General features: G+C 36.9%; 3 protein-coding genes across 5 annotated transcripts; all 3 read right to left on the bottom strand.

The window, feature by feature from the left end:
• Positions 1-274: 274 nt before the first annotated feature.
• Positions 275-14,226, bottom strand: cald1b (caldesmon 1b). 3 transcript variants are annotated; one of them, XM_055155552.1, is made up of 18 exons: positions 14,197-14,226; positions 12,468-12,563; positions 9,291-9,393; positions 7,758-7,886; positions 6,919-7,258; positions 6,105-6,149; positions 5,318-6,028; positions 5,151-5,186; positions 4,991-5,052; positions 3,859-4,111; positions 3,477-3,602; positions 3,343-3,386; positions 3,185-3,263; positions 2,970-3,104; positions 2,751-2,891; positions 1,865-1,936; positions 1,660-1,694; positions 275-795 (listed from the first exon to the last, which is right to left on the bottom strand). In XM_055155552.1, the coding sequence occupies exons 3-17, from the start codon at positions 9,362-9,364 to the stop codon at positions 1,668-1,670; spliced, it is 2,274 nt and encodes a 757-aa protein (XP_055011527.1). In that variant the 5' UTR covers positions 9,365-9,393; positions 12,468-12,563; positions 14,197-14,226; the 3' UTR covers positions 275-795; positions 1,660-1,667. The 3 variants fall into 3 exon arrangements, with proteins under 3 accessions (XP_055011527.1, XP_055011526.1, XP_055011528.1); XM_055155551.1 differs by lacking the exons at positions 12,468-12,563; positions 14,197-14,226 and adding an exon at positions 9,603-10,239; XM_055155553.1 differs by lacking the exons at positions 12,468-12,563; positions 14,197-14,226 and adding an exon at positions 9,603-10,239 and having other exon boundaries at positions 6,105-6,146.
• Positions 13,174-16,004, bottom strand: bpgm (2,3-bisphosphoglycerate mutase). Its single transcript, XM_055155562.1, has 3 exons — positions 15,907-16,004; positions 14,766-15,387; positions 13,174-14,336 (listed from the first exon to the last, which is right to left on the bottom strand). The coding sequence occupies exons 2-3, from the start codon at positions 15,364-15,366 to the stop codon at positions 14,161-14,163; spliced, it is 777 nt and encodes a 258-aa protein (XP_055011537.1). The 5' UTR covers positions 15,367-15,387; positions 15,907-16,004; the 3' UTR covers positions 13,174-14,160.
• Positions 16,005-16,637: 633 nt separating this feature from the next.
• On the bottom strand, positions 16,638-17,628 carry LOC110169285 (troponin I, slow skeletal muscle-like). Its single transcript, XM_055155564.1, has 5 exons — positions 17,527-17,628; positions 17,287-17,418; positions 17,082-17,171; positions 16,833-17,006; positions 16,638-16,724 (listed from the first exon to the last, which is right to left on the bottom strand). The coding sequence occupies exons 2-5, from the start codon at positions 17,410-17,412 to the stop codon at positions 16,638-16,640; spliced, it is 477 nt and encodes a 158-aa protein (XP_055011539.1). The 5' UTR covers positions 17,413-17,418; positions 17,527-17,628.
• Between the last annotated feature and the right edge of the window lie 442 nt (positions 17,629-18,070).

Here is an 18,070-nt window from a genome sequence, read left to right as displayed (position 1 = left end):
GTTTACTTTAAGGTGGATAATGTGGATAATAAAGGATCCTCACTGACCCCAGCCCAGCCCTCAGAGTCATGTGACCACCAGATCCTATGGTCCATCAGACGTCTATTGTTAGAGCTTCACACACACACACAAACACACGCATGCGCGCACACACACATGCACACACGGACTTTCACTCCTTAGGTGTCAGCAGCCCATATTTTCAAAGTTTCAAGTTTTTAAAAACGTATACTGTATCTCACAAACAAAAGGTGAGTGGTGGAAGTTCAATAAAAAGCAAGTTTTATTTTTGCTCAAGCAATAAAGGCAGGCAAACACAAGTTTTAATGCATTTAAAGGTAGATGTAATTACAGACATTTGTAAAAATGTAAAACATACTTCAAGTCTTTGGGTTATTAATACTTTGTTACTCAAATAACTTGAAAACTTGCTTTAAAAAAATCTGATTTCTAACAGTTTATTTTCTCTGAAGTTTCTACTGAAAGTGCTTACAACATACTGTAGTATTAGCATGATCTGTCTATTTCAAAAAGCCCCCCTTAACTGGAGTGTGCTCAAAAGCGGTGATCTCTAAAAATAATGCTACTGGCTCATGAATGCGAAAGCATATTAACATTTATGTCTCCTACACGTATCTGTAAATTATATAAAAACACACATTTGAACAATAGATGAATTGATAGAAGACAGTGTAGCAGAAGTAGCAGACAAGACTTAACATGATCCAAATCTTTGTACTGGATTGGATTCTTCAATATCAGAAGATGCTTTATATCATCAGAAATATTGTAGATCTTGCAGAAAGAAGCAAAAACACAATTAATATGAGTAATATTGTAACAACAGATGCTAGCTGCTGCCCCTCATTTCATTTCTTTTAAAATCATGGGAATCTGCTTTACTGTAGCTAGCATGTATCGGTCCGTATAATCTTAAAAGAACAAACCTTTTTTAATTGCCAGACAATTTGAAAGTAAGGACATAATACATAACATATAAATAGAATAAATTTCCAAACAGCATCCGGCCTTGTAGGTCTATTTTTAATACGATAAACCTGTGGCTGAAACTTGAACACACTTCTAGCTCAGTTACTGTTTGGCCCAAGTGAGGCGTTATAACAAGTGTTACTTCTAATGAGCCACTAACGTTCCACTTTGAGAGTTCAATGGTCTGGTCCATAGAGAGACAGTGCACCTAACCATCACACTGAATACTGAGCCTGGTTTGATGCTGACATTGTCTGTAATCCTCATGAGAGCTTAGTTGTAATGTGAAAATCATGCAGCTCCAGTTTAGAATGCCTAACAGCCACCAACAATGAATGGCTTGAACGTTTGTTCAGGGCTTTTATATTGAGAAACAAGGTCAGGGTCTTTCAAATATAGATGTTGGTGGGACACAAGTCAAAAATCTGAAGCAGCAGGTTTGATTTACAGTGAACCTCTCATCTGGCCGCATGCGATGAGGGATAGGGCCCAACAGCATTGTCTGAAGGTTATGGGCTGTTGTCCTAAACTCTTCTTCCCTCAGGACTTATCACAATAAAGACTTGTTCATGTGGCATGTGTTCACAAAAAGCTTGTACTGTCAAAGGCATTCTAATAAGTTTAATGCCACTGTGTAATTACCTTATATTCAATAGACAGGGAATTTACCTTTAATCTCACCATCTCTTAACTCCTCCTCCCAACTGCAAAAGAAATAATGGGGAAAATTATCATTTAGAAAATGCACAAAATCCACAATAAAATGAAAAGGGTTTTATGTAGTTTTACAGAAGTGCCTCCAGGCTTGATGTCCATATACTACCCAATATATAATTTCTTTCTATATTTTACATTGCATGTGCCAAGTTCTTACCTTGCCGGGTGTTGAGGTCTTCTTGGGTTCCCACATGCCACGTTTGTTTGCACTCTCACTTGGTTTTACATCCTGCAAAGACAATGCAATGTTTCATTATTATCTTTTCATATTAACGATGGTTGGTTGACCTCAGTGTTTAACACTTAAGATATTTCACCCATAAACCTAATGTCAGAACAATGCTATTTGTCACACAGCATGACCTCATAGTTAAATGTCTCCAGAAGATGCACTGGGATTAACAAGTGCAGTTCCACTTTAAGAAAAGAACACAATGTGCCCCACAGGCCAAGTTTAAAGTTGATCCTTTTTATGGTACAGATTCACCAATATATTTAGAATTTTTTTAAATGTCAGGTCTTTTTGGTAACGAAAAATTATGTTAGAAATTAAGATATTTACTGTCAACCTTTTTGAATTAGAACTTCACCAAAGTTATGTTTGTTATGGCTTAAAATAGTCACAGAACAATACAGTAAGAGTCAGAGTGGTCAGTAAAGAGGTGCTGAAAGACAAATTTGGTAAGTTGTCTGAAATCAGACACCTAAAGCTTGGTATCATTGTAGAAACAATACAAATATTCTGATAATAGACTCCAGTTGCACTTGAATTTAACTTGGTCAACAAATGTCCATTGTTTTCAGTTTATTGTCTTTTCTATTATATTTTCTGTGGAACTATCTCCATGTGATGATGTTGCTCACCAGAAAGCATCCTGGACAAAAGTCACATATCAGCAGCAGCCAACAAAGGCCTAGCATGTTGATTTGCAAATGAGCATTTAGCATGTGTAGAATATCAGGGGATTAGTCGGTCAGGCTAACAGCAGTGTGTTACAATAGCTGCATATAGAGAGAACAAGACAGGGATTTGAAAGGCTTACCGTGGGCTTTGCTGGTGTTGTCTGGGGTGGAGGAGATGCTGCCACTTCAGCTGCAGGTGGCGCTGTCTTCTCTGGCTCAGCAGGTTTTGACATCCGACTGCTCAGACGACCGGGCACACCTACTTTATTACCAGGGGTCTCCTGAATAAAGACCAGAAAAATGTATCTCACAGTATAGTTGATTTGTACACTAACAACATTTAGACTTAATGATTGTACTTTATTAGCAGGAGCTGGACTGGACTCAGTGCTGCCACTAAAGTTGCCTTTTTCCCACATGGTCTTTATGCTCCGAGCTCCTCCAGTAGGAATGTCTGTCACTGTGGGTTTGGGGGATTTGACTTCTTTCTGACCCTGCATGTGACAAAGTATAAATAATTTTAACTTGTTTCAGAAATGTAACATAAAATCATAGTGTTATTGGATAGTGTTACCTGTACGGCAGAGTTAAACTGTTCTAGTCGGCTGCCAATCTTTGAAACAATGGGGGTATGAGAGATTCTGCTTGGCGTGCTGCAAACAAACATAGTATAATAAACACTTAACATCATGTATTTCAGGAAATAAAGGTTGTTGGATTTTTTTAGCTCACGTTTTCTGGGCTGATTTGCTCAGGAATTCTGCCTTCTCCCCAATCTGTCTCAAAGTAAATATGAGGATTATAGATTATTTAAAAGAAAACAGAATACAACATTTAAAGCTGTCATATGCCCTCTGTGTGCTCACCTTTGAGGATCCTTTAGGGCTAATGGCAAATGCAGGTTTGGTTGATTCCCCCTCCAACTGTTTCTTCTTCTCTGCTGCTTCTGCTCTTCTTTTCTCTATTTCCTCCTTCATCCTCTTTCTCTCTTCCTAGAGTCAAGTAAAGCATATTTGACATGATTTTATGGCAAACCTTTTTTGTGATATATATCAGGCCATGATTCAGGCTTGAGCTGGAATTCAGACTTTTTTTTTTGAAAGATCAGACTCAGCACCAGCATAGGATCTGTTCTCTTGAACAGTCCTTATTATATTTATATAAGTTTGCCCCACCAATTCACATTTTATTCTGCGTATATTACTGAGTTTGGGTAATATATTATTTCTAAATCCACACTCCAGTGACCTGTTCTTTGGCCTTCTTGTCCTCCAGTTCCTGTCTCTTTTGTCTCTCCTCTTCCTCCAGAATCCTCCTCCTCTCCTCTCTCTTCTTCTTCAGCTCCTCCAGCTCGGCCTCAGCTCCCTGCTGCTTCTGCTTCATCTTCTCGATTTCTTCACTCTCAGCTTCATTTCGTCTCTGTTTCAGCTCCTGGAGCTTCCTCTCTGCCTCCTTCTTCTCTGCGTCCTCTGACTTTGAGAAGGGGGCATTTTCCCTGAAACTAAAAGTACGGCACATTGACAAGTGACTCTCTTTAGCTTAAAGGGCCTGTACCAGTATATAGTAAAATAAACAAATAAGTAAATGACTAAATAAATAAATAAATAAATAAATCCATCCATCCATTTTCTTCCGCTTATCCGGGGCCGGGTCGCGGAGGCAGCAGTCTAAGCAGGGACTCCCAGACTTCCCTTTCCACACACACTTCCTCCAGCTCCTCCAGGGGGAGCCTGAGGCGTTCCCAGGCCAGCCGAGAGACATAGTCCCTCCAGCGTGTCCTGGGTCTTCCCCGGGGCCTCCTCCCGGTGGGACATGTCCAGAACACCTCCCGATAAATAAATAAATAAAAGCTAATTGTGAAAAGATTAGAAATTATTTTAGTGGTTGACCAGCGGGCAATTAATTTTTGATTAGATGACTGGTCAAATGATTATTTCTGTTGAACATTCAGACTTAGAAATAGAAATATTCTAGAAATAGATTTTAACCAAATAAAGATTGAAATATAGGGATTGACTATCATAAATTGTTTTTTTTTCTTTTTTGACATTTAAAACAAATTTTGGCATGTGTTTTCATTGTTAGTGCTTTTGAGATATTGATTATGATTATCAAAATACAGCTTTTATTTATTTATTTATTTATTTATTTTATAGTCAATAGTCAACAGTCTATTAATCGTTGCAGCCCTACTAATGCCTATACATTTTATACGGCATTTTGTTGGTTGAGAACAATAAGAAAGCCACTGCCTGTGATTATCCCAGAAAGTTGTTTCTCTGTCATGGTTCAGCTTCAGAGAGAGAGAGGAGACTAACAGGGCAAACAGTTCTGAAACAGTCTCAGTATACAGCACATCATTTATGTAAAATTTTCTTACCTTGGTTTTTCAGTTTTCTTAAGTTTACTCTCAAAGGGCGATTGAAGCTTTTTGGGCTCATTCTAACACCAGAAAAATATAAATATTAACATTGAATATTAAAATGATAACTAACTTATTAGTATTATTATTATTATTATTATTATTATTTGAACTGCACCTTTTCCTTGAATCCAAATTTCTTAGATTTTTCTTCCTTTGTGCAAGCATAAAAATATAGGTTAGTATGTGTTTACCGTTTTGTTTTTTGTCAGTCAGTGAATTTATTATATCAACTGTACATATAATTACTTAGTAGAATAATATTAGCAATAAGAGACACATTACCTCTTGTTTTTTCTTCTTCTCCTCCAGTTCCATCTTCTTGCGTTTCTCCTCCTCCTCCTTCTTCCTCTTGTCCTCTGCTTCTCTCTTCTTCTTCTCTTCCTCCTCTCTCTTCTTCTTCTCCTCCAGCTCTTTTTTCCGTCGCTCCTCCTCTTCTTTTTTCTTCTTCTTCTCCTCTTCCTGTCGTTTTAACCTCTCCTCTTCCTCCTTTTTCTTCTTCTCTTCTAGCTCCTTCTTCCTTCTCTCCTCCTCCTCTTTCTTTTTCTTCTCCTCCATTTCTCGTTTTAGCTTTTCCTCTTCCTCCCTCCTCCTCTGCTCCTCCTCTTGTCTCCTCCTCTCCTCTTCCTCCCTCTTTAACCTCTCTTCCTCTTCTTGTCTTTTTCTCTCCTCCTCTTTCCTTTGCTGTTCTTCCTCCTCTTTTCTCCTCTGCTCCTCTTGTTCTTGTCTTTTTTCGTCCTCTTCCTCCTGTCTTTTCCGTTCCTCTTCCTCTTGTTCTTGTTGTTTTTTCTCCTCTTCTTCTTGACTTTTCTCCTCTGCTTCCTCTGTTTGTGACTCTTCCTCTATTTCCTCTTTCTGTCCTTCTTCCTCCTGTTCTCCCTCTTCTTCCTCTTCTTCACCTTCTTCAACAGTGGGAGTCACTTCCTCTTCTGCATCCTTAGACTGAGCCTCTTCTTCTCCTGCATCTGTCTCTGCAGGCTTTTCCTCTGCCTGCTCCTGTTGTTTATTTTTTATTTGTTTATCAGTTTTGCACAATTAAAACACAGAAACTGATGGATATCGTTGCTCATACCTCATTTACAATGGCAGAAGCACTTGTGTCTTCTTCAGGTTGCTGCTGTGAACAAAATAAGCATGGACAAATTCTCTATATTTTAGTTTCAGAAATAAACCTCTTCTACAAGAATTAGTTTCATACAAATTGATTCACTGGCACACTATTTTCAGTATTTAAGGATAAGATATTGCAAAATTCTTTCTGTCACTATCTGTTCTATCTAGCCTGTCACAATAATTACTATATCAACTTATTGTTTTTATTGTTTTATATATGGTAGATGGAATAATATTTTTATTATATATTATATTATATTATATATTTAATATATAATAATTTTTATTGAGTGAACCTTTTTGGTATTTTTTTCTGCAATATAATAGGATTTGAGCTGAAGGATGAATTATGAACTAAAATTATAAACTAATTCTTTACTAAGGTGTTGCATTCTTCTATTTATTTACTTATTTATTGTAGCTCAACAATATTTCACTTTATTGTATTTTCAGTTTCAATTATTTACACATTTAGAATACTTTTTTACTGATACTTCTGCTTTATGGTTTGGTTTTAATATTGTCTATATTTACTTGACCAAAATATCGCACTTCAGAATTTGTTATTGTGACATGCCTACTTTTTATGTCAAAAGAATATGGGTCAGTGAGCTTATAATAGTCTTGTATCATAAAAAATAAGCACTATTTTGACAATACTATTTGCAAGCTTATATGATTTCATATAGATGAGTTCTTTTTTTCTTGTCCGGTCTGTACTGTGTTGTATTTTCACTGAAACATACCAGTTATGTAGTTTTTCTCATCATTACCTCTTCCTCCTGTGTCTGCTCTTCCTCTTTGTGAGTTGAGTTCAGCTCCTCTTCCTCCTGGGCTTGTCTTGCTTGTGCCTGTGCCTCCTCTTGCTCAGACTGGGCCTCTGTGGTGCTGCTGCTGACAGGGGTCTGCTCTTCCTCAGGTTTATGGTCTGTCCCGTCGCCGTTGGCAACAGGAGGAGCCTGCTCAAGCTCCAGAGACTTCTGCCTCTCCATAGCGTCCTTCATCCTCTTCTGCCTGCGCTCCTCTCTCCGGGCCAAACGCTCGAGTAATGCCTGGTCATCGTCCAGCCCTGAGGTGAGGTTAGAGCCGCTGCTAGAGTCTGTCTCTGTCACACTGTGAAAGTCACAAGAAATGCATTCATTAATGGTAGTGACAAACTGCTGCTACTCATTTATTCTAACTAGTGAGTCCTTCCTACCATTAACTTTAAAGGGGCAGAATTGTCTTTGCACAAAGCAGTGTATTTTGTGCTAGTACAAAGAAAAATAAATAGAGAAGTTTGCATTTGTAAAGATGCTTAGAAAACTAAATCAAATCACTACATCCTAGACCAAAATTCCTTGGATATCAGATTACACATATTGAATTAGGAATACAACCAAGATCATATAAATGGAGATTTTGGGAGTTGTTTAAAATTGCCTGTATTCTATTATTATTTCTAAGCTAAAGAGACAGAAAATGTATTAATTTACAAGACATTGACAGACAGAGTCTGAATGTTTTGAAACTAAAATGTAAAAGAAGAAAACACACACATAACATTAGCTTTACAATTATGTCATAAGAACATTCAACATATTTTAATAAGATCTGTGATGTGATGCTGTACTTATTGGTGTCAATGACTTGATCGTTGGCCTCAGGGTCCTCCATCTCTCTCATCTTCTTCCTCTCTTCTCTGGCTCGTCTCCTCCGCTCACGAGCTTCTTCTTCCTCCTCTTCATTTGTTGTTCCCGTCCTGAAACACAATTCACTTTTTATTTCATCTACCAAAAAGAGTTATTCACTATTCATTATTCACCATTCACCATTCATTATTTTGGCTATTGACTTAGTAACCAAACGCTGTGTTTTACCATGCGTAATGGGGCAGGCAGTGTGTAACTTTCCCAACAGTGCAGAGATAATTCACAAATGTCATAGTTTAAAGATGGAAACTACAAACCTACAACTGGTCATCAGATACTAATATTTACACAGAAATGTACAGAACCCTAATGCAAATAGCAGTAAAACAACCCCAATCTAAAAAGTTCTACCATCAAATTTACTAAGACGAGGATGTTTTGAATATAAAATTGTGGGAACATGTTAGAGTGATGTTTTACAATTTTCTAATGTGTATTTGATAAAATATAAACTAAATCTAAATTAGGTGAAAATCTGAGTGAAAAACATTCCAGGCAGGGACAGCAGTATTTTTGGAAGCCACTCGAGTAGAAAAAGGCAAAGTTCAAGACTCAACTGCTGCAGTGTGGGAAAGTGACCTTAATGAACTTGATTTGACAAAATTAGTGAATGAAGGTAAAGTCCACTTGCATGGAAAATATTTTAATCATGATAACTTTAAAGGTTCTGTAGACAAAATGCACCTATTTCTTTTGGTCACTAGGTGGAGTGGTGGGCCATATTTGACAGTGTTTTTTCCCTTCTAAAAAGGGACAAAATAATAGCCAAAGAGCTGTTATGTTTCTCAGCATGTCAAGTGGAATTTATGTTATGTCTAACTTGGTGGATTAATGTATAGGGGGCAATAAATAAGCAAAACACAATGCTTTGGACCGGTTGTTTGTAGAGACATGTTCTAGGGTAACACTAAAACATGTTTTGTGTGCACTCTGCTAGTGGGTTTGCCACCTGCTTGTCTCCATGGAAAGGTTTGCCTGGCAGTAAACTGTAGCATTTATTCAGTTATGTGTGTTTTTATTGCAAAAAAAAATACTGTGGAAAAAAACATGCATTCTTACTGTGACTGGGCTCGCCTCTACACAGATGTATACAAGTTTAATGCTATACTGTAAAACATTGCATGCAAAGCAACTATATCACCATGGAAACAAGCAGGTGGCAGACATGCCTCCAGAAAAGTTACATATTGCACTATGTGCACTGTAAAGTGCACTTTAATGTCCAGTTATATTTTTGTTACAACAATATAGGGTTCCATGTAGAATGAGTGATGTGCTTACTAATGACTGATGCAGCATTTCAAATGTTTTCCTGAAGTCCTCATAGAAATCAATAAATAAAAACAAAATTTTAGTCTATTAACCTTGATTACAATGTGCTCAATTACATTGCTGATAAATAGTGGTCAAGGTGGTTAACGTGTCAATTTTAATATACACAGATGATCACTCACTTTTCAGCCTCCTGCCGCATCTGCTCTCTCCTCTGCCTCCTCAGCTCCATACGACGGTCAAAGTCGTCATCCATAATGTCACGATCAAAGACTTAACCTCTTACTGTCAAACATGCAAAACAAAACACAGCCACAATCTTCAGAACAGATCATAATACAGTTTGAACTGTCCAGACTTTCAGGTTATTAGGCAACCAATTTAGCCACTGTGGTGGTAAGGCCATAGGATTACTGATCACACACAATAATAAAGGCAGCCAGTTAATCTGATCAAATCCACTAAACAGATCACAACAACATAATTTTAAATACCTGAGAAGAGTCAGAGTTTTGCTCCATAGACAATGGCCTCAGCCTGAAGTTCATATATCAGCCTCTGTACTGTCTGGCTTATATCTTGCCCTGTGCCGCTCTGAGTCCCTGCTGGTTCTCTGTGGATGGGACTATACCAGAAAAGGCAAAGGCTGCCTCTCTTCCTCAACCTCCTCCTCCTCCTCTGTCTGACTCCTGCTCAGTCTCACTATTGACCATCACTGTTTCTAACCATCTTAAAAACTAAACCTTACATTCCTTTTAGTTATTGGTTGTTTTATAACAAAGAGTAGACCTAAGCATTTTGTGTCCCATGGGTTGAATCTGGTCAATCATGACCTACATGTGGAAATAAATGAACATTATTTAACACAATATACTTACAAAAATTGTGTTTTTGATTTTAAATGTAGTGGTGTTAAGTTAAAGCCATTCTTAAGTTTGTTAGTACTGGCTATAAATAATAGTAATAGTAATAGTAATAGTAATAGTAATAGTAATAGTAATAGTAATAGTAATAGTAATAGTAGCAATATGAAACAAAGAGGTTCTACTGCAAATTGTCTAAAATAATAAGACAAACAATAGCCTTGTGGCATATGAAAAGGTGTGAGACCGAACATGGTGTTTATATGAGGTGGCTCTAAGCAGGGACCCACTAGTACATTATCTTTTAGTATCTTTCTTCAGATCTGACACAGCCCACCAACAATGTTGAGTATGCACCAGTTTAGTTTTCACTGTGACCATCTCCATATACAGTCACACTTTGATGGCAACAATGGCCCAGTGAAGTCCGTTTTAAACATCCTCTGACAGAATTTCCATGGAATAAAATATGTTTGCTTTTTTCAAACATTGTCATTTGTAATAAAATAATGGATAAAAACTATGGTCACTATAATCTGATGATAATGTCCTATACTTTTGTAGAAGTTACATTGTTACAAATTAATTTTCATTCTTTGGGATAGCCTAAATACAATGCACACTTTGTAACTTGATAAAATTTTTCTCATTAGACACAGCAGATGAACTTCTGGTTCCATCAGTGGTTCTGTTCACATTAAACTGAGAGTGTAATGTTTACTTCACCATTCATCTACCTCACCAACTGAACGACTTCAACAAAAATGACAAGATAAATCGTATTAACAATGTAATTTGTGGCATTGCTGCTTATGTGTATTTGTGTTACATTAACCTTACTGCCCTGTGACATTAGTGACATTTCCATGACGGGGGACTGGATTTCATGAACTTCAAACTGGAAAACGTCGAAAACTACAAAGCATTGTTATGCATTTAGAGACAATAGTTACGTTAATACGTTCAGTGGGGTCAACTATAAGACTTGTGTCTTTGTTAAATGGGAAAGAACTTTAATACTGCTGAACACATTTTCAGATAAACAGTGGCCAAAGAGATGATTGCCATCAATCAAGAAGCCATGACTGCTTGCTCCACTTGACCAAACATGGTCACATATGTAAAAGTCCTGACCAGGAAATAGATTCCACACAGTTTACAAGCCAAAACATAGAGCTGTCTTTTTACGGCTAATTAAAGGAGTTAGTGCACAGTTCGGTTCAGATGCAGTCTGTTTTTACAGGGCATTCCTACATCCAAACAACACTGAGATCTGACAGGAGGGAGCTGCAAAACTGTAAGTAAAACAGTGAACATTCAACAGGGCAGACAGTCTAGCACTACGACATAGAGGGTACTACAGTAATGCTCAAGCCAAGTTACAGTTTCCCTTGGAGTTTGTTTAGCGGAGAACGATGCAACACAGTTCACTCCCACTCTGCATCCTGCTGTGAAGTCCTCCTTTTAAGGAAGAGAGCTGCACTGTTAGTCCAAGTGTCACTGCTTGGCAAGGTACAAGGCCAAAGACACACAACATGGTTTATTCCAACAAATACCTGCTGCCGCAGAATGGCAGCCCCAGAATAACTTATTTCCAGAGGGATGGAAATAAATGTCAAATGCCTCATGTGGAAAATGCAGCTGGGAAAAGTTCAAATAGATTAAATGGTAATTTACAATGATAGAGTGATTTAAATGAATGGAGATTGTTATATACTTTTACTTATTACTTATTCTCTTGAAATATTTTTTTTTTTCTTCACCTGACTAACTTAGACTTACCGTAGTAATCAATGCATCTGGTCAAAAAGGACACATACAAATAAAGAAAAAAATTAAATGTGCATAATGTTTAAAGTTATTCCACCTTTACAGGCAGCACTTTGCAATAATAATAATATTGCAGTTTTACTTAATACTATGTCTTTTTATATTTATTTCATCAAAAGGAGGTGGGCTATATATGTTTACTCTCCCTAACAACAAAATTTATGGTCACAAACTCTTACACCTTACACCTCAGTCCTTATCTTCACTACCATCTAAGGAATAGCGAGCCCGGCTTGGCATGTCCACCACAGCAAGCAGCTCTTCCACTGTCAGATGTCTGCATACAAGTGACAAAAGCCAAATTATAGTGCTCATATATCTTAGGGAGAGGGGTGGGTTAAGCAGTGTTAAGTTAAGGGAGATTGGTGGAAAAAGTCTTATCTAATTTAAGATCCAATGTATTTGTGAAAGTTTAATGCATTCTTATAGTGTTTTCCCTTTATTGAATAATACAGCAAAGTATTGGACAAAACACTAGATTCAACCATTTCATAAAGGAAATACTGATTGTATGAAATAACTTCAAATTATAAACATGAATCAGAAACAAAATGTGAGAAACTTTGAACATACCAAAAATTATATAGTAGATTCAAAATACAGAGCTGAAATTAGCAGAATTACAAAACCATATCATATATAAAATATATAATCAAAGTAACTTACCAGGCCAGTGGTTGTCACAGTTTCAGTTGTACAGATGTGTCCAGGGAGAGACACAGGACGTTTATAAGACAGCATCAACAGCTCCGCCTGCCTGAGCTGCAAATCAAAGAGGTTTATAGTAATGTTCACACTGCATTTGGAAGTCTGGAAAGAACAGTATGGGAAACATAACATTGATGAATTATTCTATTACAATAACAGAGTCCAGCCTCAAGGGGTCACAATACTATTTAGTGCAAACCTGTAAAAATTAGACTGATCCAGTGCATCTCTCTAACACTGTGGCGTTAAGCATCTGCCGATATCAAGTAATACAGTGCAGAGATAGAAAATGTATTTATTTCCTTTAAACTAAAATAACAGACGTAAAGCTGATCTAAATGTGTCATGTAGCTATTATCTGTGAAATAACCACAGAGCAATTTTTGTAAAAATAAACACTGAGACTTTCTGAACCAACTATCATCAAAAAATGTATCGGCTAAACCAATATTTGGAAGCTGATATCTAATCAAGCTAATTTTACAGTGTCAGTGCTAATATTTGATACCGGTATTGGATCGGTGCATCCCTAGTAAAAATTAAGAGGTATCTGAGGTAAAAGAAAAATAACTATACAACTTATGGCATACTAAGAGTCAGTTGTGGCAGTAAAGAAAATTTTACTAAATGTAAATCAATAGATTTTGTAACAGATTACAAGGCATTTGATACCCCTTCATGTGTCTTGCAGCTTTAAGAATAGCAAAGAAGCTGCACAGTTTTTGTAAAATTATAATTTATTTGAGTGAATGGTTCAGGCTGCGGGAAGACATATTTCACTTGGCCATGTCTTTCACTTTGAGCTCCTACAATCCTAACAAAGTATGTAACAACTATGGCAGTAACAACTATGGCAGTATGAAGTAAATAAACAACAAAATGTGGAGTGATCATTGAGAAAAGTAGTAGTAACACGGGGCACACACTGCTCGCTATTCATTGCAAAATACAACTATCAAAAAGTGGGAACATATACTAATCTCACTATGCGGCTTTTATGAAATCAGTGAAAACCAAGTGCTTCACATTGTGCATTGTTTTCACTGCCAATGGAACCGTATGAGAAAAATAAACAACAACAAGGATTCACAATCTAAAAACAAAATACATTTAGAAAACAGCAGTGATCAGTAGTAGACAAGGACAACAACATACAGTACCATCAATTCAAGTAACCTTATGCAGTAGTAGTTTATATTAGCTAGGTAACAGCACCATGCTAATAGAAGGGGAAAATAATAAATAAAATGGGGACTATACATTTCTTAAAATATTTTATGATCTATAAATAGAAATTTTAAGTTTTTAAAATGAAAAACAGTGCAAACTACTAAATACTAAATACTCTGGCCACTTACATAGCAAAACCCTTCTTATTGTAAACCAGAAACAAAAAGGCACAAATCTGAAATGAGTGGATGTAAAATAAAAGATTAATTTGTGAAGCTTCACTTATACATAACACACCTGGACATAGTTATCAAATATTTCCCTGCCTCAGTCCTGAAACAGATCAGGGCCTAACAACACAAACTACAAACTCACAGTAACATGGCATCCTTTACAGTAACCGCAATAACAGCTCTGTTCTTATTCAATATTTTCCCTTTCGTCTTTATTTTTTAGATAGCTAATATAGTAACATTGTAATTCAAGTTGATGGTTTAGCTTTGCCCTGGTCTTCCACCTTTTTAATAGCTGCTTGGATCTTGGCTTGGTCACCCAGAAGCTGACGAGGTTTGACTGGCTTCAGGTTTTCATCCAGCTCCAGCAGCACAGGGATTCCAGTTGGTAAAGTAACATTGACAATCTCCTCATCTGATATACCTGTTTGACAAAAACAAAGACATGCTTATTACACACATGCATGATTTTACAATGTGATAAATAAGGACTTCATGAAAGAGGATATCGCAAAAGTTAAGTAAAAAGCAAAAAGCAAAAGTTAAGATAATACTTTTCTGTTTCAGTCATTATTACATTTAATTCAAGTTTTGAATTGAACACAAATGTCCAAATACTATTTATTTATTGCATTTTGTATCTTTTGAATATTGTGCATTACTAAATAATATTGTTATATAACATGAGTATCATATAATATGGACGCTTGCAGTAACACGAGTGTCAGAGTTGACCTTAATAGTATTTTCCACTCAGTGAATGGCCTTTTATGAAGCAGTTTGAGGAAATGAGATTCTGTGTGTGCATTTAATAAATGTGATTGGTCGCAAATAACAAAACAGTTCACTGTACCTTCTAGGTGTTTCAGAAGGGCCCTGCAGCTGTTTCCATGAGCAGATATGAGCACTGTGTGGTCTTTTCTAATTTCTGGAACTATTGTATTGTCCCAGTATGGCAGCAGTCTGTCCAGCACTTCCTTCAGACTCTCAGCTCGGGGTAGATTATTTTTGGCCACATCACAGGTGTTGTACCTGCGATCATTGTAGATTTCATGATAATATGGGTGAGATTCATCAATGGGTGGTGGCGTGATATCGTAACTCCTTCTCCAAAGCTTGACTTTCTCGTCTCCATGTTGCAAAGCCATTTCTGCTCTGTTTAGACCGATCAGGGAACCGTAGTGCCTTTCATTAAGTCTCCATGACTTGACCACCGGGATCCACTCCAAGCCCATCGCCTCCAAAACGAGCCATGCTGTTTGAATGGAGCGACTGAGTATGGACGTGAACACAATGTCAAACTTGTACCCCTGTTCCTTTAACAGTCTGCCACAGTCCTGGGCCTCTGTGACCCCATTCTCACTCAGTTTCTGGTCAACCCAACTGCAGAAGCGGTTCTCTTTGTTCCAGGCGCCTTCTCCATGCCTCAACAAGAAGAGTTTGTACTTGGACATCAGCAGTGCCAATGCAAAAACCTACATGACGAAAAAAACAGAAAAGCATGTATAAAGAAGCAAGAATACACGAATAATACATGGAATAAGCAGTCCGTTAGTTTCTTTAAAATAATCTATACTTTGAGGAGTTGGGGAAAAAAATAGTCAGCACACATTTGTATTGAGAACAACTATTTAAAAGGATACAGATGCTTGCAGGCAGGGTCAGCAAAAGGTTAAAGGTTCTCCCAAATGGCAAGCTATAAACAGCGCTGAAAACCGCTATCATTATGTAACGAAACAGATTTGAAATGTCCAACTAACTACAATTCGTACAAATACTACAGTCTACATATACCAACCCGAATAAAAGTGTAAAAGTCTCTAGTAGAGCCATATACTGTGAGCTAGCTTGAGGGATGGATGGCTATGCTGTTTAATAACCACTAGAGTATCCTAGCTGCTTGCTTATTTCAGTGAATGCTTTTTCAAGAAGATCCCGAGACTAGCAATGTACAGGCACTAATATAATATATAAAAATAAGAGTTCAGTCCTACCTTTATTAGGTTTTTAGGGAAAGAGTAGAGATAAAGCGGGTACAGTCTTGAATATTGTGGCCATGTACAGAGCACAGTGCAGTTCCCGTGGGCGTACATGATTGACACACTCTTCAGCCAATCACAAGTGAGAGTGTAAAAAAGGAGTGAGGTGATTGGATAATATTTCCCCCATATTAAGAGATGTGCTTGTTTATGTCACTGAACAAGAATGGGGCAGAGGGCGTCAACTCGTGTCATTTATTTCGTCTCCTGACAAGAGAAACATTTTGGTTTACTTACCATTATGTATAGAGATAAAGAATAGTTTTATGCTTCTTTATACTGGAGAAAGCTTGCTATCTTCTGATCAACATAATATTTTACATTTAAACCCAAGTCTGATAAGTCAACTAATTGAAAGTGTCTAGAGCTAGGCCATTCATCCAAGAAACAAGGCTGCTATTTTTTCTGTTGCTAAATAATTTGAAATTTCGTTGACAAACTTATCATTAATCTTCTGTTTATTAATTTAAAGCTTGAAACTGTAAACTGTTTTGTTCCTTTTTCTCTTGTCACCTAAAAATGCAAAGAAATGCCATTTTTATCCACAAACCCACTCTGAATTGACAACAAAACAATGCATCATTCACAACAAAAATTGGATTCTACACAGTATTTATATTGAGTTTGGTTTGGATGTGTGTACACAACCAATATATTTTATTAAATCAGAGATGTTTTCTCCACATTCACTGTCCACCATCAAACAGTTTCTTTCTTCCCTCCATACCAGACATGGCATCCACATTTTTACGCCAGTCAGTCACTTCCTCCTTCTGCAGGGGAAAAACAAATACATTGGTATGCAAATAACATTTAAAATCACATTTTCTATTTTTATTTTCATTAATTATTTGGCTTTTCAGAGCATTTGTTTAATGTACCTTCTCATCTTCCTTCTTCACAGTTTTCAGATTGGCTTTGAAGTCCACAGACTCCTTGACCTTTGCCCCCAGCAGTGCTCCGAGCATGGCATCAGCAGAAACTCGCACTCTCTTCAGGTTTGGCCTCTTCATTTTGCCTTTCAATTCATATATCTTCTGAGACAAGTCCTGTACCTGTTCTCCAGGCAAAGCACACATGTAAAATTTTGACTCAAAGTTTTTTTCCCACTTTTTTACACCATCACTTACTTTCTGATCATTTATAGACACTTTGGCGGCTATGTCATATCTCTCCTCATCAGCAACATCAATTTTCTGATGTAGCTCTTTGCAAAGATTCTGTGGATGAAATTGCTTTTTGAAATCTCTGGCATAATTTTTAACAATACATATTACAGAAACAGTATTACAAAAACAATGAATTGGCTGTACTATATCAGCCTACAATTTGTACCTGTAGCTCTTGTAAGGAGAACCCTGAGATTTGCAGTGCTGGGACTCTTTCACTCAAGACTCGCTCCCGCTCATCTTTTTTAATCTGCTTTTCATTTTCCCACATGGTCACAGCTTTTTTCAACATTTTAGTCTGAGCACAAAACATAATAGGTTACTTAGTTAATTTAATTGCAGTCTATACAAATAATGTACAGCCTATTTTAATCTAATACTCAGAAATGTGCATAAAATTATGAACCTTTAAGAAGAGTCTGCGAGATGCAGAAATCTTTGGCTTTGTTTTCTGGACAAAAGATGCAGTACATTGATTTTTGAAGTTTAGCTATGATATTAAATGCTGTAATATAGGGAACTTACCCTGATTCAATGGGTTAAAGTTAAATAGGAAAAAAAAGAGTTTAAGAGTTTACATATTTTATCATAGTAATTTATCTTAATGAGAAAATACTTACATGTCAGACATTGTTTGTTCTTCTTTCTGAATAAAGTCACTTCTTAATGTTTACTAAAATAAAATGCATATAGGTTATACAGAAGTTAAGAACCCAGGACCTCATACTTTTAGCCAGTTTGTACTGTATTGCATTATCCATGTCAGAATAAAGATAAAGAATAACTTTACAATTTTACAAACCTAATTCTAAACCTTGCATACATACAGACTAAGACTTTTATAGGGCCTTACCTTGCACAGTGACCAATATTTTCTGGCTTCTTCCCTGAGCAGAGATGAGTGGACAGAGGTAGATACTGTATATACATTGAGGTCCTGTTTGCTAAAA

The sequence above is a fragment of the Boleophthalmus pectinirostris genome, unplaced genomic scaffold (genome assembly GCF_026225935.1).
Source record: "Boleophthalmus pectinirostris isolate CB_2022bp ecotype Guang Dong unplaced genomic scaffold, ASM2622593v1 HiC_scaffold_2, whole genome shotgun sequence".
Lineage (NCBI taxonomy): Eukaryota > Metazoa > Chordata > Actinopteri > Gobiiformes > Gobiidae > Boleophthalmus > Boleophthalmus pectinirostris.
This window is presented reverse-complemented; position numbering and strand designations above follow the sequence as displayed.

Coding starts and splice junctions, on each gene's coding strand:
- cald1b (XM_055155552.1), bottom strand. CDS start 9,364: ATGGATGACGACTTTGACCGTCGTATGGAGCTGAGGAGGCAGAGGAGA. Junction 5,053..5,150: donor AATTTGGATTCAAGGAAAAG/GTGCAGTTCAAA, acceptor TTCTGGTGTTAG/AATGAGCCCAAAAAGCTTCA. Junction 1,695..1,864: donor AGACCTCAACACCCGGCAAG/GTAAGAACTTGG, acceptor TTTCTTTTGCAG/TTGGGAGGAGGAGTTAAGAG.
- bpgm (XM_055155562.1), bottom strand. CDS start 15,366: ATGTCCAAGTACAAACTCTTCTTGTTGAGGCATGGAGAAGGCGCCTGG. Junction 14,337..14,765: donor CCTTCTGAAACACCTAGAAG/GTACAGTGAACT, acceptor TTTGTCAAACAG/GTATATCAGATGAGGAGATT.
- LOC110169285 (XM_055155564.1), bottom strand. CDS start 17,412: ATGTTGAAAAAAGCTGTGACCATGTGGGAAAATGAAAAGCAGATTAAA. Junction 17,007..17,081: donor TGTCTATAAATGATCAGAAA/GTAAGTGATGGT, acceptor CCTGGAGAACAG/GTACAGGACTTGTCTCAGAA. Junction 16,725..16,832: donor TGAAGAAGGAAGATGAGAAG/GTACATTAAACA, acceptor TTTCCCCTGCAG/AAGGAGGAAGTGACTGACTG.